Source organism: Cervus elaphus, chromosome 12 (assembly GCF_910594005.1).
Source record: "Cervus elaphus chromosome 12, mCerEla1.1, whole genome shotgun sequence".
NCBI classification, from domain to species: Eukaryota; Metazoa; Chordata; class Mammalia; order Artiodactyla; family Cervidae; genus Cervus; species Cervus elaphus.
The window spans coordinates 55,248,796-55,273,060 of NC_057826.1; the positions used below are offsets into that span (position 1 = coordinate 55,248,796).

The window sequence follows — 24,265 nt, forward strand, 5'->3', positions numbered from 1 at the left end:
TGCTAACACTCGAGGCTCAGGTCCCTGGTTACCCTGGGTGCTCTCCCGCCATATGACTGAGGTGACCGAGGACAGAAACAAGTGCTATGTGGGATAACAAAGAGGAACATATGCTAGGCCAGAAAATGGAGACTTAGTTTCCAGTCCAGCCCTGCTACTGGCTTTGGACAACTCCCTGCCCTGCCTCCTCTAGGCAGGCCTCAGTTTCCTCACCTGCAAAATGGGCAGACTGACCATGATTGTTCACAAAGCCCCTTTCTGTGACTTTATAGAAGGCATGACCTCTTCAAAGGCATATCCCTACCTTAACCATTGAGATCCATCCTTTATATTCATCTTTCAAAACTCTAAAATACTGCTTTTGTCCTCACACTCCACTTTCCAGTATGTTATAGTTGATGTGGCAGGAAGAGAAACCAACAGAGCAAAAAGAATCTCCCTTGTAAAGACTAGTTTACAGTTTTACCTGAATTCGGGATTTAGGGTTGCCAGACAAAATGGGAGATTTTTATTTGCTAAATCTGGCAGTCCTACTGGGTGTGTTTGGCCTCTGACACATGCTGAAGTATCTAGCCGGCACATCTCAGGAACTGGGACATAGTCAATGCTCACCCAAGGAAAAGATCTCAGGAAGGGATCAGGGCCAGGGGATCCAGGAACTCAGGATCACCTGGAAAACTTGTTGAACATGCACATTTTCAGGTCCTACCACAGACCCTACCAAATTAGATTCTCTAGCAGCAAGGCCTCAGGACCTGTATTTTTGTAATAATAGCAACATAATAATGGTAATTGATAGTCATTGAATACTTGGAGCATTATGTATACTTTTTTGCACATTATCTCATTTAATCATCACAACACCCTGTGAGCTAAAGGATTATTATTTTGCTATCTCACAGTTGAAGAGACAGGCTCAGAGAGGTTAAGTCACTTGTCCAAGGTCAAACAGTCAGTAAGTGGGAGAATCAAGATTCAAACCCAAGCAGAATGACTCTCAACCACTATACCTTAAGAGACCTCAGATGATCTTTTAATGGCTTCTGTCCATTTTGGGAATCATTCACGCCCTGTCACCTAGTCCATCCTAATTAAAGAGCCTCAAAATCTTTTTTCCTTTCTTTAAAAATATCCATACATGGATCCACTCATCAATCTTAGCATCATGAGAAACAGAACAACTGGACATGCCATGATACAATAGGGAATACACAGCAACACCTACAAAGTAATACAACTTGAAAAATTGAAACTAAATCTTAGCTTAAGCATCTTGTTATAAAATCACTGTTGTTGAGAAAAGGAAAACTCAAAGTCACCCCATGCCCTGGGCTGTCCCCTGACATCCCCGTCCAGCTGCATGAGTGCCCTCTCACCCTGGGCTGCCAGCGTCTGGCTGGCTCTCTCCCCGGCTACATTACCTTTTGCTCTCACAGCACTGTGTGCAAGAAAGACATTCAAGAGAAGGTGGATGAATAAAAGAACAAAGGAAAGAAGACATTTAAAATAGCAACACAGCAAGACTTCACTGGCAGTCCAGTGGTTAAGACTCTGCGTTGCCAATGCAGGGGCATGGGTTCCATTCCCACAAGCTTCAAGGTGTGGCCAAAAAATAAAATGAAATAAAACTTAAAAGAAAACACTAACATGGCACAGAATATTCTATATCATAGAGAAGTGAAACCTTGGCATTTGCAAGAGACCTGTTGGAGTCCTTGGCAAATTTTCCAATCCACAGTGTCCCCTGGGAACACACAGGACCCAGCCCAACCTTTGTTCTCATACTTGCAGCCTTGCTGGGTTGTGGGAGGCTGTGACCTCGGGCATATACTGCCCTTCCTACCTTAAACTGAATGATGCATAAAGGTAAAAGAATATCATGATAATGGAGATGTGTCCTGTCACCCAAAGTTACTGATGTAAGGCCCTGGCTGGGTGAGGACTTGGGGTGGGGGTTCAGTAATCAGCTGCTCTACCTGAAAGTGTGATCCGGTCAAGAGACCCGGACAGACATGCTCTCCTTTGGATGAAGAGAGGAACAGCTATGGTGGCCCTGAGAATTGCCCCTGGAGAGTTGGAAAGTGGGAGGCTGATGAGCCTGCTGGGGTGACGGTCCCAGCCCTGACACCCAGGCTGGGAACACGTGCATCAGCTCTCAGGCATGTCTTCTCAAGGGTATCAAGAAGCCTGGGTTTTACTGATGAAAGAAATCAAAGAGGACACAAACAGATGGAGAAACATACCGTGTTCATGCATTGGAAGAATCAGTATTGTCAAAATGGCTATTCTACCCAAAGCAATCTATAGATTCAATGCAATCCCTATCAAGCTACCAACGCTATTTTTCACAGAACTAGAACAAATAATTTCACAATTTGTATGGAAATACAAAAAACCTCGAATAGCCAAAGTAATCTTGAGAAAGAAGAATGGAACTGGAGGAATCAACCTGCCTGACTTCAGACTCTACTACAAAGCCACAGTCATCAAGACAGTGTGGTACTGGCACAAAGACAGAAATATAGACCAATGGAACAGAATAGAAAGCCCAGAGATAAATCCACAAACCTATGGACACCTTATCTTTGACAAAGGAGGCAAGGATATATAATGGAAAAAAGACAACCTCTTCAACAAGTGGTGCTGGGAAAACTGGTCAACCACTTGTAAAAGAATGAAACTAGAACACTTTCTAACACCATACACAAAAATAAACTCAAAATGGATTAAAGATCTAAATGTAAGACCAGAAACTATAAAACTCCTGGAGGAGAACATAGGCAAAACACTCTCTGACATGAATCACAGCAGGATCCTCTATGACCCACCTCCCAGAATATTGGAAATAAAAGCAAAACTAAACAAATGGGACCTAATGAAACTTAAAAGCTTTTGCACTACAAAGGAAACTATAAGTAAGGTGAAAAGACAGCCCTCAGATTGGGAGAAAATAATAGCAAATGAAGCAACAGACAAAGGATTAATCTCAAAAATATACAAGCAACTCCTGAAGCTCAATTCCAGAAAAATAAATGACCCAATCAAAAAATGGGCCAAAGAACTAAACAGACATTTTTCCAAAGAAGACATACAGATGGCTAACAAATACATGAAAAGATGCTCAACATCACTCATTATCAGAGAAATGCAAATCAAAACCACAATGAGGTACCATTACATGCCAGTCAGGATGGCTGCTATCCAAAATCTGCAAGCAATAAATGCTGGAGAGGGTGTGGAGAAAAGGGAACCCTCTTACACTGTTGGTGGGAATGCAAACTAGTACAGCCACTATGGAAAACAGTGTGGAGATTTCTTAAAAAACTGGAAATAGAACTGCCGTATGACCCAGCAATACCACTCTTGGGCATCCACACTGAGGAAACCAGATCTGAAAGAGACACGTGCACCCCAATGTTCATCGCAGCACTATTTATAATAGCCAGGACATGGAAGCAACCTAGATGCCCATCAGCAGACGAATGGATAAGGAAGCTGTGGTACATATACACCATGGAATATTACTCAGCCGTTAAAAAGAATTCATTTGAATCAGTTCTAATGAGATGGATGAAACCGGAGCCCATTATACAGAGTGAAGTAAGCCAGAAAGATAAAGATCATTACAGCATACTAACACATATATATGGAATTTAGAAAGATGGTAATGATAACCCTATATGAAAAACAGAAAAAGAGACACAGATATACAGAATGGACTTTTGGACTCTGTGGGAGAAGGCGAGGGTGGGATGTTTTGAAAGAACAGCATGTATATTATCTATGGTGAAACAGACCACCAGCCCAGGTGGGATGCATGAGACAGGTGCTCGGGCCAGGTGCACTGGGAGGACCCTGGGGAATCGGGTGGGGAGGGAGGGGGGAGGGGGGATCGGGATGGGGAGTACATGTAACTCCATGGCTGATACATGTCAATGTATGACAAAACCCACTGCAATGTTGCAAAGTAATTAGCCTCCAACTAATAAAAATAATTGGGAAAAAAAAAAAAAGAATCCTGGGTTTTGTTTCAACCCAACTGCTACCCTCACAATGTAGTTTCTCCCCAGAGTTTCTCAGCTCCAAGGCCTCGGCCCTGGAGTCACCCCGCTCCACCCAAGCTTCTCTTCTCTCACATCCCTAAACAATTTAACTTAGAGAGGAAAAGAAAACCTAACAGCCTGGACTCTGCTCTGCTCCCAGTCCCCAGGACTCAGTGCACCCACTGAGGTATCACTTTCCACCAGCCTGGAGTCAAGGGGGCCCCAGAGGGGTCAGGAGCCTGGGACAGGAGGGCTGCCCAAACCTTCCAGAGCAGACCTACATTTTTCAAAGCCAGCTCCACATGTGACATGAGTTAATTTCTTCAGAGTTTGAAAATATTCTTTACACCCTACAGAAGTCAACTTATGTGCTGTACTATGCTAAGTCACTCAGTTGTGTCCAACTCTTTGTGACCCCATGGACTGTAGCCCTCCAGGCTCCTCTGTCCATGGGATTCTCCAGCCAAGAATACTGAAGTGGGTTGCCATGCCCTCCTCCAGGGGAAGCTAATTTATACTGATAGCTAAATCCTTTCCACCCCTGCTTTCATCAGTCCTAGGAGAGGTGGCTGCAGCACTGGCCATCATGGACGGGGTAACAACAGCTGAAGGGGACTTAAATCAGGGCTGGGATGCCCTCTGAGCACTGGCCATTTCAGCAGGAAGCAGGAGGAAGCCCTGCACCAGACAACAGTGCTGAGAGGTAACTGTATCCACAAAATCTGCAAACATCAACAGATGGGCTCTGACACCCGTGTTTAAGTATCAGGCAAACCCATGAACCTGGTAGGGCACAGTGAGGACCAGAAGGCCGAAGGTTCCTGAGCAGCTCAACAGTGGTGAACAAGGTCACACACAGAAGCACATGGAAAGGGACTTCCCTGGTGGTCCAGTGTTAAAGAATCCGCCTTGCAATGCAGGTTCGATCCCTGGTCAGGGAACTAAGATTTCACATGCGGTGGAGCAATTAAAGCCTGTGAGCCACATCCAGAGAGTCCATGCAACGCAATGAGAGATCCCGCATGCCACAATGAAGATCCCAAGTGCCGCAACAAAGACCTGATGCAGCCAAATAAATAAGTAAATATATTTTTAAAGCCCATGAAAAGCCCTTCTCTCCTGGAAGGTCCTTCTCTCAGACCCTGCTCACACAAGGCTGAGACACTGTCTTAGCAATCCCTAGCACCACAGATTGGCACCCTGAGACAGTGAGACAGCTTGAGAGTTAAGGAGGAGGTAGAGAAACTATGAACAGACAGAACTTCACGAACAGAGCAGCTCAAGCAGACCACAGGAGTCCTAGTATGACAAGGGATGTTATAGGCGGTGATGGCTCACAAGAAGAGGGCACGTGATTGCTTGCTAGCCATGGTTGGAGAAATGACCATGACCTGCTTGGAGAAACAGTGACAACTCAAGAACATCCTAGATCCCAACTCCTAGGCTTCTACAAAGAGACAGTAACAGACAACTTCCCCAGAAAACACAGAAATGCCAATTAAAGTGACCAAAACAGCAAACAATCCCCAAACATCATTGTAACTATAAAGGACTTGGGGATTCCCTAGCTGTCCAGTGGTTAGGACGCCACACTTCCACCACAGGGGGCATGGGTTGGATCCCTGGTCTGGGAACTAAGATCCAATATGAAGTACAGCATGGCTCCCTCACCCCAAAAAATATATATACACACAATATATATATATATGTACACAATATATATAGAGAGAGAAAGACAATAAATAATGGATCCTGCTTTAAAACAAATTCCCCAGGGTTGGCAAGGCTGCAGCGAGATGGGATATTCCCATGTTGCAGGTGGTACTCGTTAACCAAGACTGTCCTTGGTGAAAATGTCAGCTTGGTCACTCCATTCCTGAGAATTTATCTAAAAAAAATTAATTCAGAAGAAAATGGGAAAATATGGGAAGAAGTTGCTTTATGGCAATAAAATCTAATGGTTAGAAACTGAAAAATCAAATGTCCTACAACAAGGAGATATATGTATATAATTCAATGAAACATGATATAATCAGTGAAGAGGAAAAAAGCTTTTCATGACATTATATGAACTTAGTGCGGGAGGGGGAGTAGAGCAGGAAACTGTACAAGGACAAAGATTGCACACAAATAGATAAAGACTGAGAGGAACCACAGGGAAACATAAATGGCTGTGTTTGGGTGGTTGGCTTCTGAATATAATTTCTTTTTTAGTTGCTATAAGGTTTTTGGGGGGCAATAGACTTAAAGAAATGGCCTGGCTTTCCCAGCAAAGGTGGGCTTGTCACTCTCTGCCTGGGAACCAGCATGCCATCTGCTGACCCTTAGCCTTGGGACACGTCACACCTCGGGCCATCCACATCGCTGGCTGCACCTGTAGGAACCCCCCAGGCTTGTCTGAGCCAGGCAGGCGTGTACAATTGAAGGAGGAAACAGACAGAGCTGGACTCCATCTTAGGCCAGGCTGTGAACATTAGGCTACACACATGGTCACTCTCCCAATGGTCTCTGAACTTTGTGCCCAGTGTCTATAGAAGTGGCATACCAATGGGAAACCAGACCCCTGGATAAAAGAGCCTCAGGACTTGTACTTAGACTCTCCGTTGCCTAAAAGAATATGCTAATTATCTCTGTAACAGAACAAAGTCGTAAATTCCATTATGTTTATCGGGATATGACCACAGTCCTATTGATAAATGTCCACTGTTTATCTAGTCTTGTGACACATGAATCATGGGTTAACTTTGATTGTTTCTCTCTTTTACCTTGTCAAGACTAATTTCAAGGAAGTTGGGGAGGTAGGTTTGAGCAAGTACACTTAGGGTATATAAGGTTTTCACAAAAACTGGTCGGGGTCCTTGACTAAGAGGAGACTCTGCCTTGGGCCTGCCGGTGTAATAAACTGCACTCCACTATCTGCACTGTCCTTCTGAGTGAGTTTGTTTCCCGGAACACGTGGCTACAACACAATGACTAGTCCAACTGGCTGAGAGGCCCCTGGGAGAAACATGGAGGACTTTGGAAGTTAGAGGAGGGCAAAGCATGGGTGATTCTATGCACTGGAATGTTGAGTTGGATAATTTAAGAATCCAATGCAAGAGTATGCAAATACCCATCTGCTACATAAATCTATAGCCTGGCAACACCAGAGTATGTTCTCAAATTAGAATGGTCTCCAAAGTCAGGTGGGACACCCAACCTGCAGGTGGGTTAAGGATGGCTGCCAGCTTTACAGATGAGAGCTGAATCTCAGAGGGGTGAGGTGACTTGCCCCAGGTCACAAAGTCAGGGGCTGCTGAGACAAATGCCACTACTCCTCTGCTCACTGGCAGATGCCTCACGCCTATGAGGCTCAGAACACTCCCAACACGGGGTCTCGCTGCTTGACTGGACACAGCCATCGCCACTTGTGCCACTGTCCAGCTCAAACTCTATGGTCCGCCAGAGCCCCACACCCCCAGTCCATGGAATTGTTTCCAGGAGGGACATCAGGTGCCCGACCAAACCCCGGAGTCTTGGTATATCACCCATCCAAAGTCTTCCAGACTTGGAATGAAGGTTTCCCCAGTAGGCCCAGCCCAAGGCCATCCCACCTCACACACACAAGCAGTGTGGCCCCAGCCCTGGTGCCACTACTTCCTGGCTGTAGGATCTAATAAGTGACCTGGACTTCAGTGTTCTTGTCTGTAACATGGAGATAATAAGAGTCTCCGTGTGATAGGATTGTTATGAGGATTAAATGAGATACGAGACATTCTCGGCAAAGTGAATACAAAGTCCTCTCGGGGTAAGTAGAACACTTCCCTCAACACAGCTTCTTTGAAAATTGAACAGGATAACTAGCACAAAGGACCTTGGCTTACAGCAGAGCTCTCTAAATAATTGTCGCTACAATAACCAGTATTCTTGCCTGGAAAATCCCATGGACAGAGGAGCCTGGCGGGCCACAGTTCATGGGGTTGCAAAGAGTCTGACACAACTGAGCGACTATGCACGCATGCACAATAATAACAAAGGCATCAGACACAGTACAAAGGCCCCCGGGGTTTTCAGGGAAAGGGCTGGGGAAGGGCTTCACAGAGCTGGGAGGGTGCTTGTTCTTCTCTTCTTTGAAAAACAGACTCTCTTTCATGGCCCTCCTGCTCTACCACACCCCCCCCCCCCCCCACCCCCCGCCCCGTCCACCCTCTAACGTGCTCACCAGCCAGGAAAGGACCCCAGCGCTGGCCACTTCTTCCCTTTGATCCCCAGGGTCCAATGAAAGCCAGACCTAGACCCTGGCCCTCAGTCTCTGCTGCCTGGGTTCCGGAGGAGGAGCGGGTAACTCAGGGTAACCGTCCCCTACTGACTTCATCTCCTCCGGGTCGAGCTTCTGGCCGGCTGGTTGCTGCTCCCTCTGGGGCCTGTGGCTGGAGGGCCCCCCTCCCCACGCCTGCGGCCCGCAGGGTCCCAGGCTCCCACTCACAGCTCGAGGATGAGCACCACGTCGGTGCGGTTCTCGAAGACGTCGTGCAGCGTGATGACGTTGGGGTGCAGCACCCGCCGCAGGATGCTCACCTCCCGCTGGATCTCCTCCAGGCACACGCCCCGCCGGCTGGCCCGGCTCTGCCGCTTCTTGATGAACTTGGCCGCGTACTCCAGCCCCGTGCTCTTCTCCCGGCACTTCTTCACGATGGCGAACTGGCCGCTGCGGGGACACAGACACACACAATGAGGACATCACTGCAGTCCTGGGAGAAGTGACCTGGCCGCCACCCCCCGGCCACAGCAACTCCTTCTTCCAGGGCAGGACAAGTCACGTCATCAGCCAGGATCCCCACCTGGCCATCATCCGGAGACGGAGACAGAGCAAGTTCTGGGCTCCCCTTCTGTTCCTATGAATCCTTTACTTTGTACTAGGAAGGAATGGCAGTGTTGTCATTCCCAGTGTACAGATGGGAACACTGAGGCCCTGAAAGGCTACTGGTTTGATCCAGATGACACAGCTTCAGCTAGAACCTCTGTCTTGTATTCACCAGATGAAACCACAAGGTCCAGAGGTTTATACTACTTAATGGAAAGATTTTAAAGGAAAAGCAGGACTTCCCTGGTGGTCCAGTGGTTAAGACTCTGAACTTCCACCACAGGGGGTACAGATTTGATCCCTGGTCAAGGAACTAAGATCCTACAAGCCGCAAGGTAGGGAATGAATGAATAGTAAAAATGGTCAGCACAGTCAATTTACTAATAGTAACAATCATCTGTTTGGGCCTTCCTTATCTGGAAGCAAGGACAAACTCATCTATTTAGAACTGTAAGGAGACAAACCACCTCTCTAGTCTCATGTTCGCACCTTGGTTTCCAACCCTTCCCAACAAATCAAACTTCAATTACCTGACACAAGCCAGGTAGTGGCTTGGAGAATAAGAAGACAGAGCAAACACCAGGCTAAAGCACTTAAAGACAAGGCCAGAGGCTATGCCAGCGAGGCTGAGGGGATCCCGGTGGAAGTGGGGATGGGGTGGAGGCAGCCTAACATTGTTAGTAACCTCGGTGGGTGTTTCTCATGATTAGAAGACAGATAGTCCATGGGATTTTCCAGGCCAGAATACTGGAATGGGTAGCCATTCTCTTCTCCAGGGTATCTTATCAACCCAGGGATCAAATCCAGGTTTCCTGCATTGCAGGCGGATTCTTTACCAGCTGAGCCACCAGGCATGCCCAAGAATACTGGAGTGGGTAGCCTATTCCTTCACCAGTGGATCTTCCCAACCCAGGAATCAAACCAGGGTCTCCTGCATTGCAGGTGGATTCTTTACCAGCTGAATTACCAGGGGAGCCCAGATAGCACCAGAGAATTGTAAAATATTAGAAAACTGAGGCACAGGAGACATCAAGTGACTCACCCAAGGTCATCACAGAGTTAATTGCAAAGCCAGGCCAAAGAGCTGAGGACCCTGCCCAGTGTTCACAAACTGCTAAGACGGTTGAAGGAGTCAAGACTATGCTTAGTGTCCTTCAGGGCCGAGCCTGAATCCTTCACTCCAGGGACCTAGACAGCATCCATGAAATGGTGCAAACTTGGAAAAACTCAGCAGTGGCCACATGACTGGAGAAGGTCCGTTTTCATTCTGATCTCAAAGAAAGGAAACACCAAAGAATGTTCAAACTACCGTACAGTTGTGCTCATTTCACATGCTAGCAAGGTAATGCTCAAAATCCTTCAAGCTAGGCTTTAGCAGTACGTGAACCAAGAACTTCCAGATGTACAAGCTGGATTTAGAAAAGGCAGAGGAACCAGAGATTAAATTGTCAGTATCCGCTGGATCATAGAAAAACCAAGAGAATTCCAGAAAAACATCTACTACTGCTTCATTGACTACACCTAAGTCTTTGACTATGTGGATCACAACAAACTGGAAAATTCTTAAAAAGATGGGAATACTAGACCACCTGTATGCAGAAACCTGCCAAAGTGGCAGGTAGCCCCAGGCCAGCCTCCCTGAATGCTCTAAAGGCAGCCCCCTACACACACACACAGAGGGAAGGGCAGCGGCCTTCACCATCACTGGGGGTGATGTTAAGGCAATAACTGGGGGCCACTCTCAGTCTTTGGAGACTACCTAATGGCCACCCTCCTGGGGATCCTCCCACTCCCCTTCCACCAGTGTCCCAGGTTTTCCTGACACCCACAATACCTACTGCTTGAGACAAAAACCATAACCACCACTTTGGATATACTCTCTTAGGGGCGCTGGGGTAAGAGTTACACACAAAGAAGTGCTCTGGATACAGTAAGTCCCCTACATAAGAATGAGTTCCATTTCAAAAGTGTGTTCGTAAACCCATTTTGTCTATAAGTCCAACAAAGTTAGCCTAGGTATCTGACTAACACAGTCAGCTATATAGTACTGTACTGTAATAGGTTTATAATAACTTTCACACAAATAATACGTAAAAAACATAACAAATAAAGAAAACAGTTTTAGTCTTACAGTGTAGTCCCTAGAAAAGTGCAGCAGTGCAGTACAACCGCTGGTACACAGGGGCTGGCATCGAGGGAACAAGCAAGAAGAGTTCCTGACTGGAGGAGAGAGAGGAGGTGGGAGATGGTGGAGCTGAAGGATCGTCAGCAATAGGAGATGGAGGGCAAACTGCAGTTTCACTCACACCTGACACTGATGGGACGCACGTTTGCATCTTTGAAAGTTTGCAACTTGAAGGTTCGTATGTAGGGGACTTACTGTGTTTGCCTCAGCCTCAGAAACTAGTAGCACATCTGAATCACTCCGTTACTAGAATAATCCTCAGTGAGACAGCCTTCAAAATAAACCCAAGTGATCAAAAAAAACAGACCCTCAAGTAGAGCAAGTGAGGAATAAGAGATGCCATTCTGTGGCAACCATCGTAGAGATGTCACCACACACCTGTTCACACATCCCTCCATCCCCTCATCCCCCTTTACCCAGGGCTACCTGAGCATGTACTCTGTGCCAGGCTCTGCCTGCACAGCAAGGGGCAGGGACCAAAGACTCAGACATCAGGTATAGATGGAACTCTGGGGAGGGAGAGGGCCCCGGTGGCTGGGCTGGGAAGGCTTTGTGGAGCCATGTATATATCACACTGTCTGCTAACTCTAAAGTTTCAGCTATTTATGCCCCATATACCGATTCTGGGCTGTCTACACATGAGGGCCTGATGCAGGTGGGGTTAAATCAGACCTCCCAAAGTCAGAGGGAACACGTGCAGCGAGATCTCTGGTACCTGAGAGCAACTCTGGGCCTTGGGACATCAGGCCTCTTAGCGGGTGCCAGCAAACACTGAACAAAGCCTCGAGTCCCAGGCAGCTGTGCGTCTCCAAGTCAGGACGGCCACGCTCCTCTCCTCCCTGACACCTCAAGGAGTCTGGCATCAGCAGCCCTGAGGGATGGGAAAGCCAAAGTGTAAGGACTTTAAACTATTTGTTTAAGCTTATGGAGCACAGAGGTGGAGGCAGAGGATTTTTATAAAGCAGAGCTAAATATTTCAGATCACCTTGACAAAAAAGCTTTCCCTTCTTCTTAGGGGGAAACAGACGCATTTTTCTGTATCACATGCCTGAAAAATTCCTCTAACTCTCAAAAAGCAAATGAGTGTTTGCTTTTGAGTGTTCTCTCTGTGAGAGCAGCTGAGGCAACGAGAGGTGACTGGGGGTCAGGCCTAACAGGAGCAGGCGTCCTCCTCCCGCCAAAAGGAGGTATTCTGAGAGCAGGTGACTAACACAGAGCCAAATACCAGCCAATGCCACTCATCTTGCGTCTCTTTGCGAGACAAGGGTCCTCCGCTCAGCCTGCCCGGGGAGCCTCAAAGGGAGCAGGGGCCACTCGCTGGTCTCCTCTCTCCTCGGGCAGGTGCTGGAACGTGTGGAGTATGTGCTCCACTAGGCCAGCCCTGGGCAGGAGGAGCAGGCTTCCAGGTCAGACAGGCCCGGTCTCAGGAGACATACACTGTCACCTGGGGCTGGTGGCCACCTTCTCTGTGCATCAGTTTCCTCATCTGTAAAATGGGAACTGTGATTCTCTGCCAAGGAACTGTGAGGACTGGAAATAGGTCACGTCAGGGGGGACTTCCCTGACGCTCCAGTGGCTTATACTCCACGCTCCCAATGCAGGAGGCTCAGGTTCGATCCTTGGTCAGGGAACTAGATTCCACAGGCCACAACTAAAAGATCCCACATGCTGCCACTAAGACCCAGCACAGTCAAGTAAATAAATAAATATTTTTTAAAATTAAAAAAAAAACACTTCATTTTGGCCTGCAGATAAATCTAATAAACGATGACTAGTGTTACTGCTATTAGTTTGTTGCTCATGTGAAGGCAGAAGTAAGTCGCTGATTTACATGGACTTCAATGTGTGGCCAGGGCATCAGTGCAATTTTAACACAGGTCCCCACCCCAACCTACTCTCCCTGATCCCAGTGCACAGTCAGTTTGGGGTTTATCTTCATTTTAAATAATTCACCAACTCTATTCATCCTTAGAGCAGTGGTTCTCAACCCTGGTGGCACACCAGAATCACTGGGGAAATCTTAAAGTTACGGCTGCCTGGATCCCACCACCAGAGCTTCTGATTTCCTCGGACTGGCAATCAGGATATTTTTTAAAAACATTCTGAGACTTTCCTGGTGGCGCAGTGGATAAGAATCGACCTTCCAAATCAGGGGACACAGGTTCAATTCCTGGTCCAGGAAGATCCCATATGCAGCAGAACAACTAAGCCCATGCATCACACTTACTTAGCCTGTACTCTAGAGCCTTCGAGTTGTAACTACTGAAACCCACGCACCTAGAGACTGTGCTCTGCAACAAGAAACACCACCACAATAAAAAGCCAAAACACTGCAATGAAGAGCAGCCCTCTACTTGCCACAACTAGAGAAAGCCTGCACAAAGCAACAAAGACCCAGTGCAGCTGAACATAAATAAATCAACTTTTTGGGTGACCCCAATGTGTAGCCAGGGCTGAGAAACACCAGCTTACAACAGTCCTCTGATTATCTCCGTTTTTCCATATGAAAAAAAGTACACCACTGTAACTCATATTATTCCTTGTCCTTCTCAGTATTGATATATTACCCTCTCCCTTAGATCTTTGATCTGACCATAAGAAGGAGGGAGAGAGGAGAGAAAAGGGAGATGGGGAGTGTTGTCTCTTTCATCAGGACAGGTTTTGATTGATTTGCAAATCAAGACAGAAGATGACCCTGGGCTCTGGGGAGTAACAGGAATGGAAATTTGCTGTGGGACACCCCCTGGTCCCTGTACCCACAGTAGAGGCACAAAAGCCAGACCTGAGATGGCTCTGTCATGCCCATCAGAAGGCACCTGCAGACCCACGGGCAGGTGGAAGCAGTGATAGTTATGGGCCTTTTTCTGTCCATCAGGAAGGCTTTGAAGCCAGAAATTCAGGCCCAGGGGCGCAGAAGTTGCTCAGCTATGCTACTTTCCCTAGACAGGGAAAGCCCCTCTAGGTTAAGACAGAGCCACCCAGGCTATCAGCCTAGGAGGGAGCAGAGGGGAGCCGCCAATAGTAAGGGAAGTAACTGTCAGTACAGATTTAAAAATCATGGGAATACTGAAACACTGATGCACATACGCAAAGCACGCATGTGTCTGTCCCTGCAACAGTCAGTTCCTAACTCTAATGCAGCAAAGGGCGGGTAGTCAGGAGGTCCAACTTCTGACCCCGACCTGCCCCCAAAGCTTCATGGGCTTGGATAAGGAGCTGCCTTTTCAGTCCATTTTCCTTCACCTGCCACCTGTCAGAAAGCTTCTGAGGGGAATTCCCTGACAGTCCAGTGGTTAGGACTTGGTGTTGTCACTGCCATGACCTGGGTTCAATCCCCAGGTTCCCACAAGCCATGTGGCACAGCTAAAAAGAAAGAAAGTTCCCGAGAGTCCACTACAACTCTGAACAGAAACGAAATTTTCCCTTCACTCTCCAAATTCCATCTCTGGGCTGCTGTCTGGGGTCTTGGGTTCTGGTCAGATCCCACCTGCTAATTGGTCATGAGCCTCGGGAGCCTGTTCACCTCCCTCGGCCTCAAGGTCCTCCCTTGTCAAATGAGGATGAGAAAACCCAGCCTGTCCACCTCACAGGGAAAATCATGAGGTAACTCCCCAGAAAGGACTAAACCATCCAACCAGTAGAAAGGCAGGAGGCAGGGGTGGGTGGAACACTGTGCCTGAGGCTGACTTGCAAAAGTCACGTAGGAGGATCTTGTGAAGGACAGTAAATCCACAAGACATAGAAACTAGTTTCCCTGTTCCTGCCAGCAGCTCTCCTACAATTACATCAGGAACATGCTCCTCTTCTCAGAGGACCCAGCTCCTCACTTATTCAGTGTCCCTGGAGGACAAATGAGGCTGTGTGAAGATTAGTGTCACAGACAGGACTTGGCAGGGCCTGGGGAGGGTGGGGGGGCACCCCATTAGGGTCTCCTGTTGTCTGTCCAGGAATCAGATGATGAGGAGTAAACCTGGAACTGCTTCTCAGAACTCAAAAATGGTTTGGGACTTTCCTGGTGGTGCAGTGGTTAAGAATCTGCCTTCCAGGGGCTTCGCTGGTGGCTCAGTGGTAAAGAATCCACCTGTAATGCAGGAGACACAGGTTTGATCCCTGATCCAGGAAGATCCTACATGCCGCAGAGCAACTAAGCCTGTGAGCCACAATTATTGAGCCTATGCTCTAGAGCTCAAAAACTGCAACTACTGAGCTCATGTACTGCAACTACTGAAGCCTGTTCGCCCAAGAGCCAGTGCTCCGCAACAAAAGAAGCCACCACAATAAGAAGCCTGTACATTACAACTAGAGAGTAGCCCACACAGCAACAAAGACCCAGAACAGCCAAAAATAAATATAAACAAATAAACTAAATTATTTTTCAAAACACTGAGGGATGTAAGTCTGATCCCTGGTTGGGGAACTAAGATCCCACATGCCATGGGGCAGCTAAGCCTGTGCCAGAACTAGAGAAGCCCATGCACCTCAAGAAAGACCCAGTAGAGCCAAAATAAAATAAATAAAAAATATTTTTCAAAACCAACTCCTAAGTTTCAGGGAAGAGCCTGGCTCAACTGCTCCTGAATTCTTTACCGCCCAAGAGTAATCTGGGTGTGAGCCAAATCTCACACCTGGGATAGATTTTGTATAGCAATGTGGACATCACAATATTTACATCCAGCTTCTCTCTCTTCATGCTAATTTCACTTTTATCCTCTCTTAAATGTTTGCTAACATCATTCTTAGCTCCATTTTACAGATCAGAAAACAGAGGCTTAGGAAGGTTAAGTAACTTGCAAGTTGGACCAGGTAGCAGATCCTGATAGAGGGACTAGGACATAAAGTCATGTCAACCAACTCCAGCTTCAGTGAGACTCTCCAGGTAACTAGCCAGCAGTGATGCACCAAGCAGAAAGGAAGGGTCCCACCCCAGAAGAGAGGAGAATTTTATCATTGATATTACTAACAATTGCCAATGCATGGTGATAATAAATAGTAGACTGATTTGGGGAGACTTCCTGGGTGGTCCAGTGGTTAAGAATCTGCCTTGCAATGAAGGGGACTTAGGTTTGATCCCTGCTCAGGGAATTAAGATCCCACATGCCATTGAGCTCTCGTAGAGCCCCATGGAGCCCTCTTGAGAACCTATGCGCTGCAATGAAAGATCCCGCGTGACTCAACAAAGACACCACGTACCTCAACTAACACTCAATACAGTCAAGTAAATAAACAGATTTTTTTAAAAAAAGTAAACTGGGGACTTCCCTGGTGGTGCAGTGGTTTAGAATCCACCTGCCAATGCAGGGGACACCAGTTTGATCCCTGGTCCAGGAAGATCCCACATGCCGCAGTACAACTAAGCCCTTGCACCACAACTACTGAGCTCATGAGCTGTAACTACTGAAGCCCGACTCTAGAGCCATGCTCTGCAACAAGAGAAGCCACTGCAGTAAGAAGCCCATTCACCACAGCCAGAGAGTAGCCCCTGCTTGCCACAACTAAATAAAGCCCTTGTGCAGCAACAAAGCCAAAAATAAATCAATTACTTTTGAAAAGAAAATCATTTTTTAAAGTAGAATAAGTTTTATTCAATTTTTATCATTGGTTTTGAATTCTCAAAAGACAATGCACCTCTCATGGCCAGAATTGAGACAGACCATTCCCACTGTCAAAAATAAATCAATTACTTTTGAAAAGAAAATCATTAAAAAAAAAAAGTAGAATAAGTTTTATTCAATTTTTATCACTGGTTTTGAATTCTCAGAAGACAATGCACCTCTCAGAGCCAGAATTAAGACAGATCACTCCCACTGTCCACCCACTCCCACAAGGTTGGCTATGGCCAACTAGACTTGTTCTTACAACTCCCCAGGGATGACTGCCAAAGGCATTTTTAAGGTTTATTGATAGAGTGGGTCTAACTCATTTTCTCTCTCAGACAGTCCAAAATGTCCAGGAATCTAATAACTCGCCCCAAAGTCCCCAATTGATCAAGGTGGAGATGAGGCAGAGCTGCACAGAATAGAGACCAGGGAGAGATGTCACGGGAGGTGAGAGGCATCAGGTGGGAAGTGCTCCAGGTCAGAAGGTTGTGGGGCCCAGGTTCCTCCTCCTGCTTCCCCCCAAGCAATCACTGCAGTTCCTCTTCCAACACTGGAGAACAATGAGCCACATCTACTCTGGAATTACCCTGCAGGTGTGTAGTACCACAGGGCAGGACAGTGCTTAGAAGTTTCCAGTCAAGGCCACCCCAGGTGCAGCCCGGGAAGAGGGAGAATGGAACCTTCAGCCAGCATGTGTCAAAGGCGTGAGCAGGAGGAGCTCAAATCTACAGTCCACAGGAACCAGATCGGCCCAATCCCATAGGACCCACTCCCTGATCCCAGGGCAAGAGCCTGTCTGGGGATGGTGTCACCAGCCCCCTCCCCACTCCTCTGCCTGGCCAAACTTGACTGACCTGGCCTCTTACCCTGCCCCCTCCCCCACCACCCTATACACACACAACGCACACAAACACACCATCCTTTTCAACACATCTGTCTCCACTCAGCCACGCCCATGAACAAAGATATTCCTCCCATCACCTTAGCGAAAAATCTGTTTCTGGTCTCCTAGACGTAACTCCAGGATTTACAGTCAGTAGACCGAGGTTCTATTTCTAGCTCTATTACTCTTAGTAAATCATGTGACTCTGACCCTCAGTTTCCTTGTGTGTAACACAGACACAAGGATATTCCAATCTCACCTTTCATCTGCAGTCTCTGCCCAGGCTGCAGTGTCCCTGCCAAGCCCTAAACATGTGCATGGGGGCCAGCTGTGGATTCTGGGGCAGATGTAGCCCCAGGATGGGGTCTTAGCCAAGGGCATCCTTGGCCCTCCTGAAGAGAGGAAACTAGCAGCACGTGGACAGTCTGTGATTTGGAGTTATCCGATGCCTTGACCTGAGTGAGAAACCTTCCCCCACTGGGACCATGGAGGTCTGACAGCGCTCTGTGACACCAAGATAAGTAATAGTTGAAATAAATATTATCAAATGCAAAGTGAGCTTTTGCATTGAGATTTTGGATTATACACAAATTTTAATTGAGAAAACAGAACTCCAGAGGAATGAATTCTGCAGGCCCCAAAGAGATATGAAAAGGTGGCTCGGTGCCTAGGAATTCACACAAAGGAAAACAATCTGGATCCCACTGAGGCTATTACATTTAGTCATCATTGTCCCCTTAGGCTTCTCTTGGCTGTGACAGCTTCTTTGACTTTCCTTGTTTTTGATGCCTTCAAATTTTGAGTAAGGCATTCTGTAGGAAGTTTCTCAGTTTGATTGAGTTTCCTCATAATTAGGATTTGGGGATCTTAAAACCTTAAGGGATTTTGAAAGGAGACCACAGAGGTGAAGGACTATGCTCATGTCATACTAAGACACACACTATCAATATAACTTATTACCGTTGTGTTAACCTTGACCACCTGGCTGAGGTCTTATTTGCAGGTTTTCTCCACTGTAAAGTTACCCCTGCTCTCTGACACTCTACTCTTTGGAATGAAGTCACTGTGTGCTGCCCACACTTAAGATGAGGGAGTTGTAGTATTCTTTCTTTTATAATATACATACATACATATATGTATATATTATTGAACTATAGTTGATTAACAATGTTGCATTAGTTTTTGCTATACAGCAGAGTGAATCAGTTATATATATATGCATGTATCCACTCTTTGTGAATCTGCCTGCAATGTAGGAGACCTGGGTTTGATTCCTGGGTCAGGAAGATCCCCTAGAGAAGGAAATGGCAACCCACTTCCAGTATTCTTGCCTGGAGAATCCCCATGGACAGAGGAGCCAGGAAGGCTACAGTCATGGGGTCACAAGAGTTGGACATGACTTAGAGACTAAACCATCACCACTCTTTTTAAGATTCTTTTCTCATTTAGGTCATTGCAGACCGCTGAGTAGAGTTCCCTGTGCTATACAGTGGGTGCCTGTTGGTTGTCTATTTTATATACAGTAGTGTGGAGTTGTGGTATTTTTAAGGGTGAAAGATTTACATCAGTTAATTGAAATTCTATAGCAAGAAGTTAGTCTCCTCTCTCATTTAGCAAATTTATATTTATACACCCCCAAAAAGAATATCCCAATCTCACCATGTTATAATGAGAAAGAAATGAGACAAATATGTGAAAGCACTAAGGAAACGATCTCTCTCTGTGAATGTGAATTACTCCTTCCATCCAGTGGATTGACACATCTGGATCATGGTCTCCATTTTCCAGTCCCAGCCTTGAGCCTGCTTTAGCACCCGTGAACCCCATCCTCAGATCCCAGCTTAATAAGATAGCGTGGGGGAAAACTGGGGCAGCTGAAAGGCAGGGTCCCTGGGTGGTGCCAGGATCCAGGAAGGCAGAAAACACTTCAGGATATAGTCATCTGAGGTTAGGGTAAACAAGGGATCAGATATTCAGGAAGCCAAAAAAAAGGGTGAAGAAATATAAGGTTGCCAGAAGGGGGAACACATGGCAAGTCAAGATTCCAGGCCAAAGAGATGAGAAGAAGGAGCAAAAGTTTACCAAAAACCAGGGGGGCAGCATGTCAGGAACTAGGTGTGCAAGCAAGGAGCGAGAGACCCGTGGGATCAGCAGCCCAGCCACGTGGCACGTGGAGCTGCAGCAGACAGAAACATCAGCAGAAGACCTGCAAACACAAGAGTGCCCAGAACTGCTCAACGGCCTTTGCTCCCAGCATGTGAGCCAAACCACTGTCTGTGAGCCCGTTTCCCTTCCCTGACCATGTTGCCCCTAACTTTCTAGTCTCATGATGATGGTTTTAAAATTTATTTGAGGTGTGGGGCCCTCTCTCCAACAAATTGTGCAAAGAAGCTCACTATGTAAAACATACAAAAAGCAGGGCTTCTTTTTGGGTAGAGATGCTAAGAGATGGACCATAAAGAAGGCTGAGCATCGAAGAACTGATGCCTTTGAATTGTGGTGGAGAAGACTCTTGAGAGTCCCTTGGACTGCAAGAAGATCAAACCAGTCAATCCTAAAGGAAATCAATTCTGAATATTCATGGGGAGGACTGATGCTAAAGCTGAAGCTCCAATACTTTGGCTACCTAATGCAAAGAACCGACCCACTGGAAAAGGCCCTTATGCTGGGAAAGATTGAAGGCCAAAGGAGAAGAGGGTGGCAGAGGATGAGGTGGTTAGATAGCATCACCGACTCAATAGACATGAATCTGAACAAACTCTGGGAGACAGTGAAGGACAGGAAAGCCTAGAGTGCTGCAGTGCAAGAGGTTGCAAAGAGACACAACTTAGCAACTAAACAACAACTCACAGGCTGCCTGCTCAGAGCCCAACCACATGATGCCAAAAGGGGCTTTCTGGAACCCCAAGGGTTCCAGGGAACATGATTTGAGAAGTCTACTCAATAGCATGGAAGCATGCTCTTTGATGATCCCAAAGCAATTCCAAACTGCAAGGAAAGAGTGAGGGAAAAAAAGGAGAAATAGAAAACACTAAAGAGATAATTCTCAAAATTATTATCTATTCTTTTAAGGATTACTCTGGGACTTTTCTATGGTCCAGTGGTTAGAACTCCAAGCTCCCAACACAGGGGACCCAGGTTTGATCCCTGGTCAGGGAATTAGAGCCCACATGCTGCAACTAAGAGTTCACTAAAGATACTGCATGCCACAACTAGGACCTGGTGCAGCCAAAATAAGCACATAAATAAATATTAAAAAAAAAAAAAAAAGAAGTTACTCTGACCAAACCAAACTCAGGATCAACAATAAGGAACACACTTTGGATTAAGTATCAGGAACCAGAAGTTTCCAGGGAGCTAAACCCTGACCTACAAATGGCCCCTCTCCATCAAGTACAGGTGTCTGCCTGTGCTGGCCAGTGGCAGCTGCCTGCACAGCTTAGCTCATTCAGCTCCTTGTCCCTCAGACTAACTTCCTTCCTCTGGCTCTTTATTTGGGGGCTGGGGGGCACACAGAAAAAATTCCTAAAGCACAAAACGGAAGGAATTGTTGAGCAGAGCCAAGTCAGGCTGAGCTATGACTGCATTTTGGAATCTATTTTTAAGTCTAAGCATGTTTTGATGGTGTTGTCAAATGAACAGGAGCCCACAGGCCCAAGGCCTGAAATTAATTAAGCTCAGTTTAACTTGGACTTGGCTTTTTGGAGGACTTTGACTTTTTCTTTTTTCACTGAACCTCACCAGCAGACTCACTAGGAAAAGAACACATTCTTGATAGTTGTTTATTACAAAAGGAGCATGCTCATTATTTTTAAAAAGCACAAAGAGGAAGCTTCCTGAGATAACCATTGTTATCATTTTGATGTCTGCTCTCTTAGATTTTTTTCAGCACCTACTACAGAGTTTTTTGTTTGTTCATTTTTTTAATGGGACTGGGATGATGCCGTATGTACTATTTTGGAAACTGCTTTTTAAAATTTTTCTGCTTAACAATAGATCATGAATATTACTCACATTACTGAAAATTGTTTCACCCCTGATTTTAAATAATACGCCACCTTACAAATAAACCATAATTTTTAAAGCAAATTCTTAATTTTGGATATTTATAGTATCCTTTTCTTGGCACACCACATGGCATGTGGGATCTTAGTTCCCTATCCAGGGAGAGAACCCGTGCCCCCTGCATTGGAAGGCCACTTCCAATGTCTTAACCACTGGACCACCAGGGAAGTCCCTGGACATTTATGTTACTTCTAATTTTTATTATAATTAAGACTGTTATAGATACTACTATATATAAATCTTTGTGTACATCCCTGATTATCTTTTCTGAAGGTAAGTTCCAGGTAGAACCCCTGGTCAAAAGTTATTTACATTTTTAAGGTTTATGATACTTGACAAATTTTCTCCCAGGAAGATTGTCTCAATAATACTCCTAACAGTCCTAAATAACCCCTTGAACCTGTTCACTGTGTTTTTCAGCTTTACCATTTTCCTATTTGAAGGATGACATCTGATTATCTTAACTTGAATTAAATTTATTATTAACTTGTAGTTGATTACTAGTAAGAATGAACATCTTTTCCCTGTGCTTGTTGGTAATCTGAGCTGCCTTATACATGTGTCCTCGCTTATTTTTCCACTGGGGTGTTTGCCTTTTTCTTATTGTTTATAAAAGCTCTTTATATATTTGTGACCTGAACCCTTTGTCTTGTATGTTTCAAACATCTGCCCTGATTGTATTGGCCAAAAGGAACTTTAGGCCTTTTGTAGTGTCAGACAGTGTTAATCAGTTTTTTCCTTACGTCTCCTCTGGCTGTTACTAAGCCGTGACTTAAGGGTACACTCAAGGGGAGTGCCCTGTGCCCCTTCGGTCACACAGGCATTCAATTCAGGCAATACCTTCAAACTCACCACAGAGACAATCCCTCATCCCCCACACATGGCCCTTTACTCAGAGTCACCCCACTCTTCCTCCTGGTGATGACCCTTCTACTGGCTGATTTCAGGAAAGGACGGCATCAGAATGTGAGCAGGTTCTGCTACAGAGTGGGCCTGGTATCCCCAGGATAGACTGCAGCTCCCGGGGTGACCAGCACAACAAACCCCCTTAAGGGATGCAAAGCATCTCCCCTGCCCCCCAATTATCCATTATGTTGTTTAGCGTCCTTTGGAACAGGATGCAGCAGGCAGTGGCTTTCTTTCAGAAATTAGTACCATGAACATGTCTGTCTACCCTGAAAACCTATAGCCTTCCTCATTTCAGATAATGAAAATGACATAATCTATCTTATTTCCCTTTTGTTGCCTTGGTGGTCAGTGATAATGGTCAACGATAATGACCCAGATCTTGGGTGTGTTTCCTTCCTCTTTCCTTTGCACCAGTGGTTCTCACACTTGAGGGTGGAACAGAATCAAGGAGAGCTTGGTAGAAATGAGATATCCAAGCTTTGCCACAGAATTGATAAATCATAATCTTCTGGAGGTCGTGTGTCTTTTGATCTCCACCTTTATTTTCAAATTCTGTGTGCCTCGTGCTGTAGGTTGCCTCAAGTTGTTACCATACATGGGCAGGAGGAACTAATTATAAGTGGTCCTGTTGCCATCACTGTGGCATGGAGAGAGATAGGGAGCTGTCGAGCACTCCTGCAGAAGCAGAACCCGCCTATTTCACAGTTGGCTAAAGGGGGCCCCAGCCTGTTAAAGGGGCTTGTCCCGGGCAGGACTACCCGTACAGCCATTTACGCAGTCCATCCCAATGGCCAATTTGATCAACTTCAGAGCAGAAGGCATTTCCCATAGGAAGAAAATGATGCCAACTCCCATGCCCTTTGGGCCCCATGCTCACAGGGGCTTATCTCCTCATCCCTGCCCTCAAATGGATTTGACTTTAGATCCACATCATAACTCAGTTGGTAAAGATTCTGCCTGCAATGCAAGAGACCCCAGTTCGATTCCTGGGTCGGGAAGATCCCCTGGAGAAGGGATAGGCTACCCACTCAAGTATTCTTGGGCTTCCCTTGTGGCCCAGCTGGTAAAGAATCCGCCTGAAATGCAGGAGACCTGGGTTTGATCCCTGAGTTGTGAAGATCCCCTGGAGAAGGGAAAGGCTACCCACTCCAGTATTCTGGCCTGGAGAATTCCATGGACTGTATAGTTCATGGGGTCACAAAGAGTTGGACATGCCAGCGACTCTCAGTTCACTCACTATCCTCCCTATGCCCACAACCCTGGAGAGCGGGACCAGGTAGAGAGAACAGGTCCAAGTCCTCTTAGAAGCAGATTTCTGTCCAAACTCTCCTCCACCCAGCCCCGTCTTCCCTGCAGAAGCTGAAGCCTCTGTTGGGCAAGCGGCTCCAAGTCACAGCTTAGGCCACCCTCCTCCAACCACTGTCATCACCAACCCCAGTTAGGAGCTACCAGGTGCCCTGGAGGCTGCCAATCCTTCACAGTTCCTCTAAGTCATTACAGGATTTGGCACCTAATTTCAAGCATAATTGTCAAGATGTCATCAGGAAGGTATGTGTCACCTCCAACATGATCTGTTTTTCTACCCAAACTGCAACCTAGAACAGATCCAGGCATCTAACTTGGCCGCTTCCCTCTAGAAGCCCACCAGTCAGGCCTGCCTCACCAGCTGCTGCAGGGTATCCTTGTCGTCGCCCACGCTGGAGGGCTCTGAGAGCTGGGGGGCTCAGATCTGGGAAGGAC

General features: G+C 46.5%; 1 protein-coding gene across 3 annotated transcripts in view; it reads right to left on the reverse strand.

The window, feature by feature from the left end:
• The window catches only part of LOC122705540 (death-associated protein kinase 2-like), a 104,927-nt gene that overhangs the window by 14,917 nt on the left and 65,745 nt on the right, over positions 1 to 24,265 (reverse strand). For all 3 annotated transcript variants that reach the window (XR_006344128.1, XM_043920975.1, XM_043920976.1), the window contains exon 3: positions 8,509 to 8,730. Coding sequence is in view for 2 of the 3 variants with exons in the window: in XM_043920975.1 (XP_043776910.1) it covers positions 8,509 to 8,730 (222 nt within the window). In the remaining variant the exon portion in view is untranslated. The remainder of the gene's footprint in view (positions 1 to 8,508; positions 8,731 to 24,265) is intronic.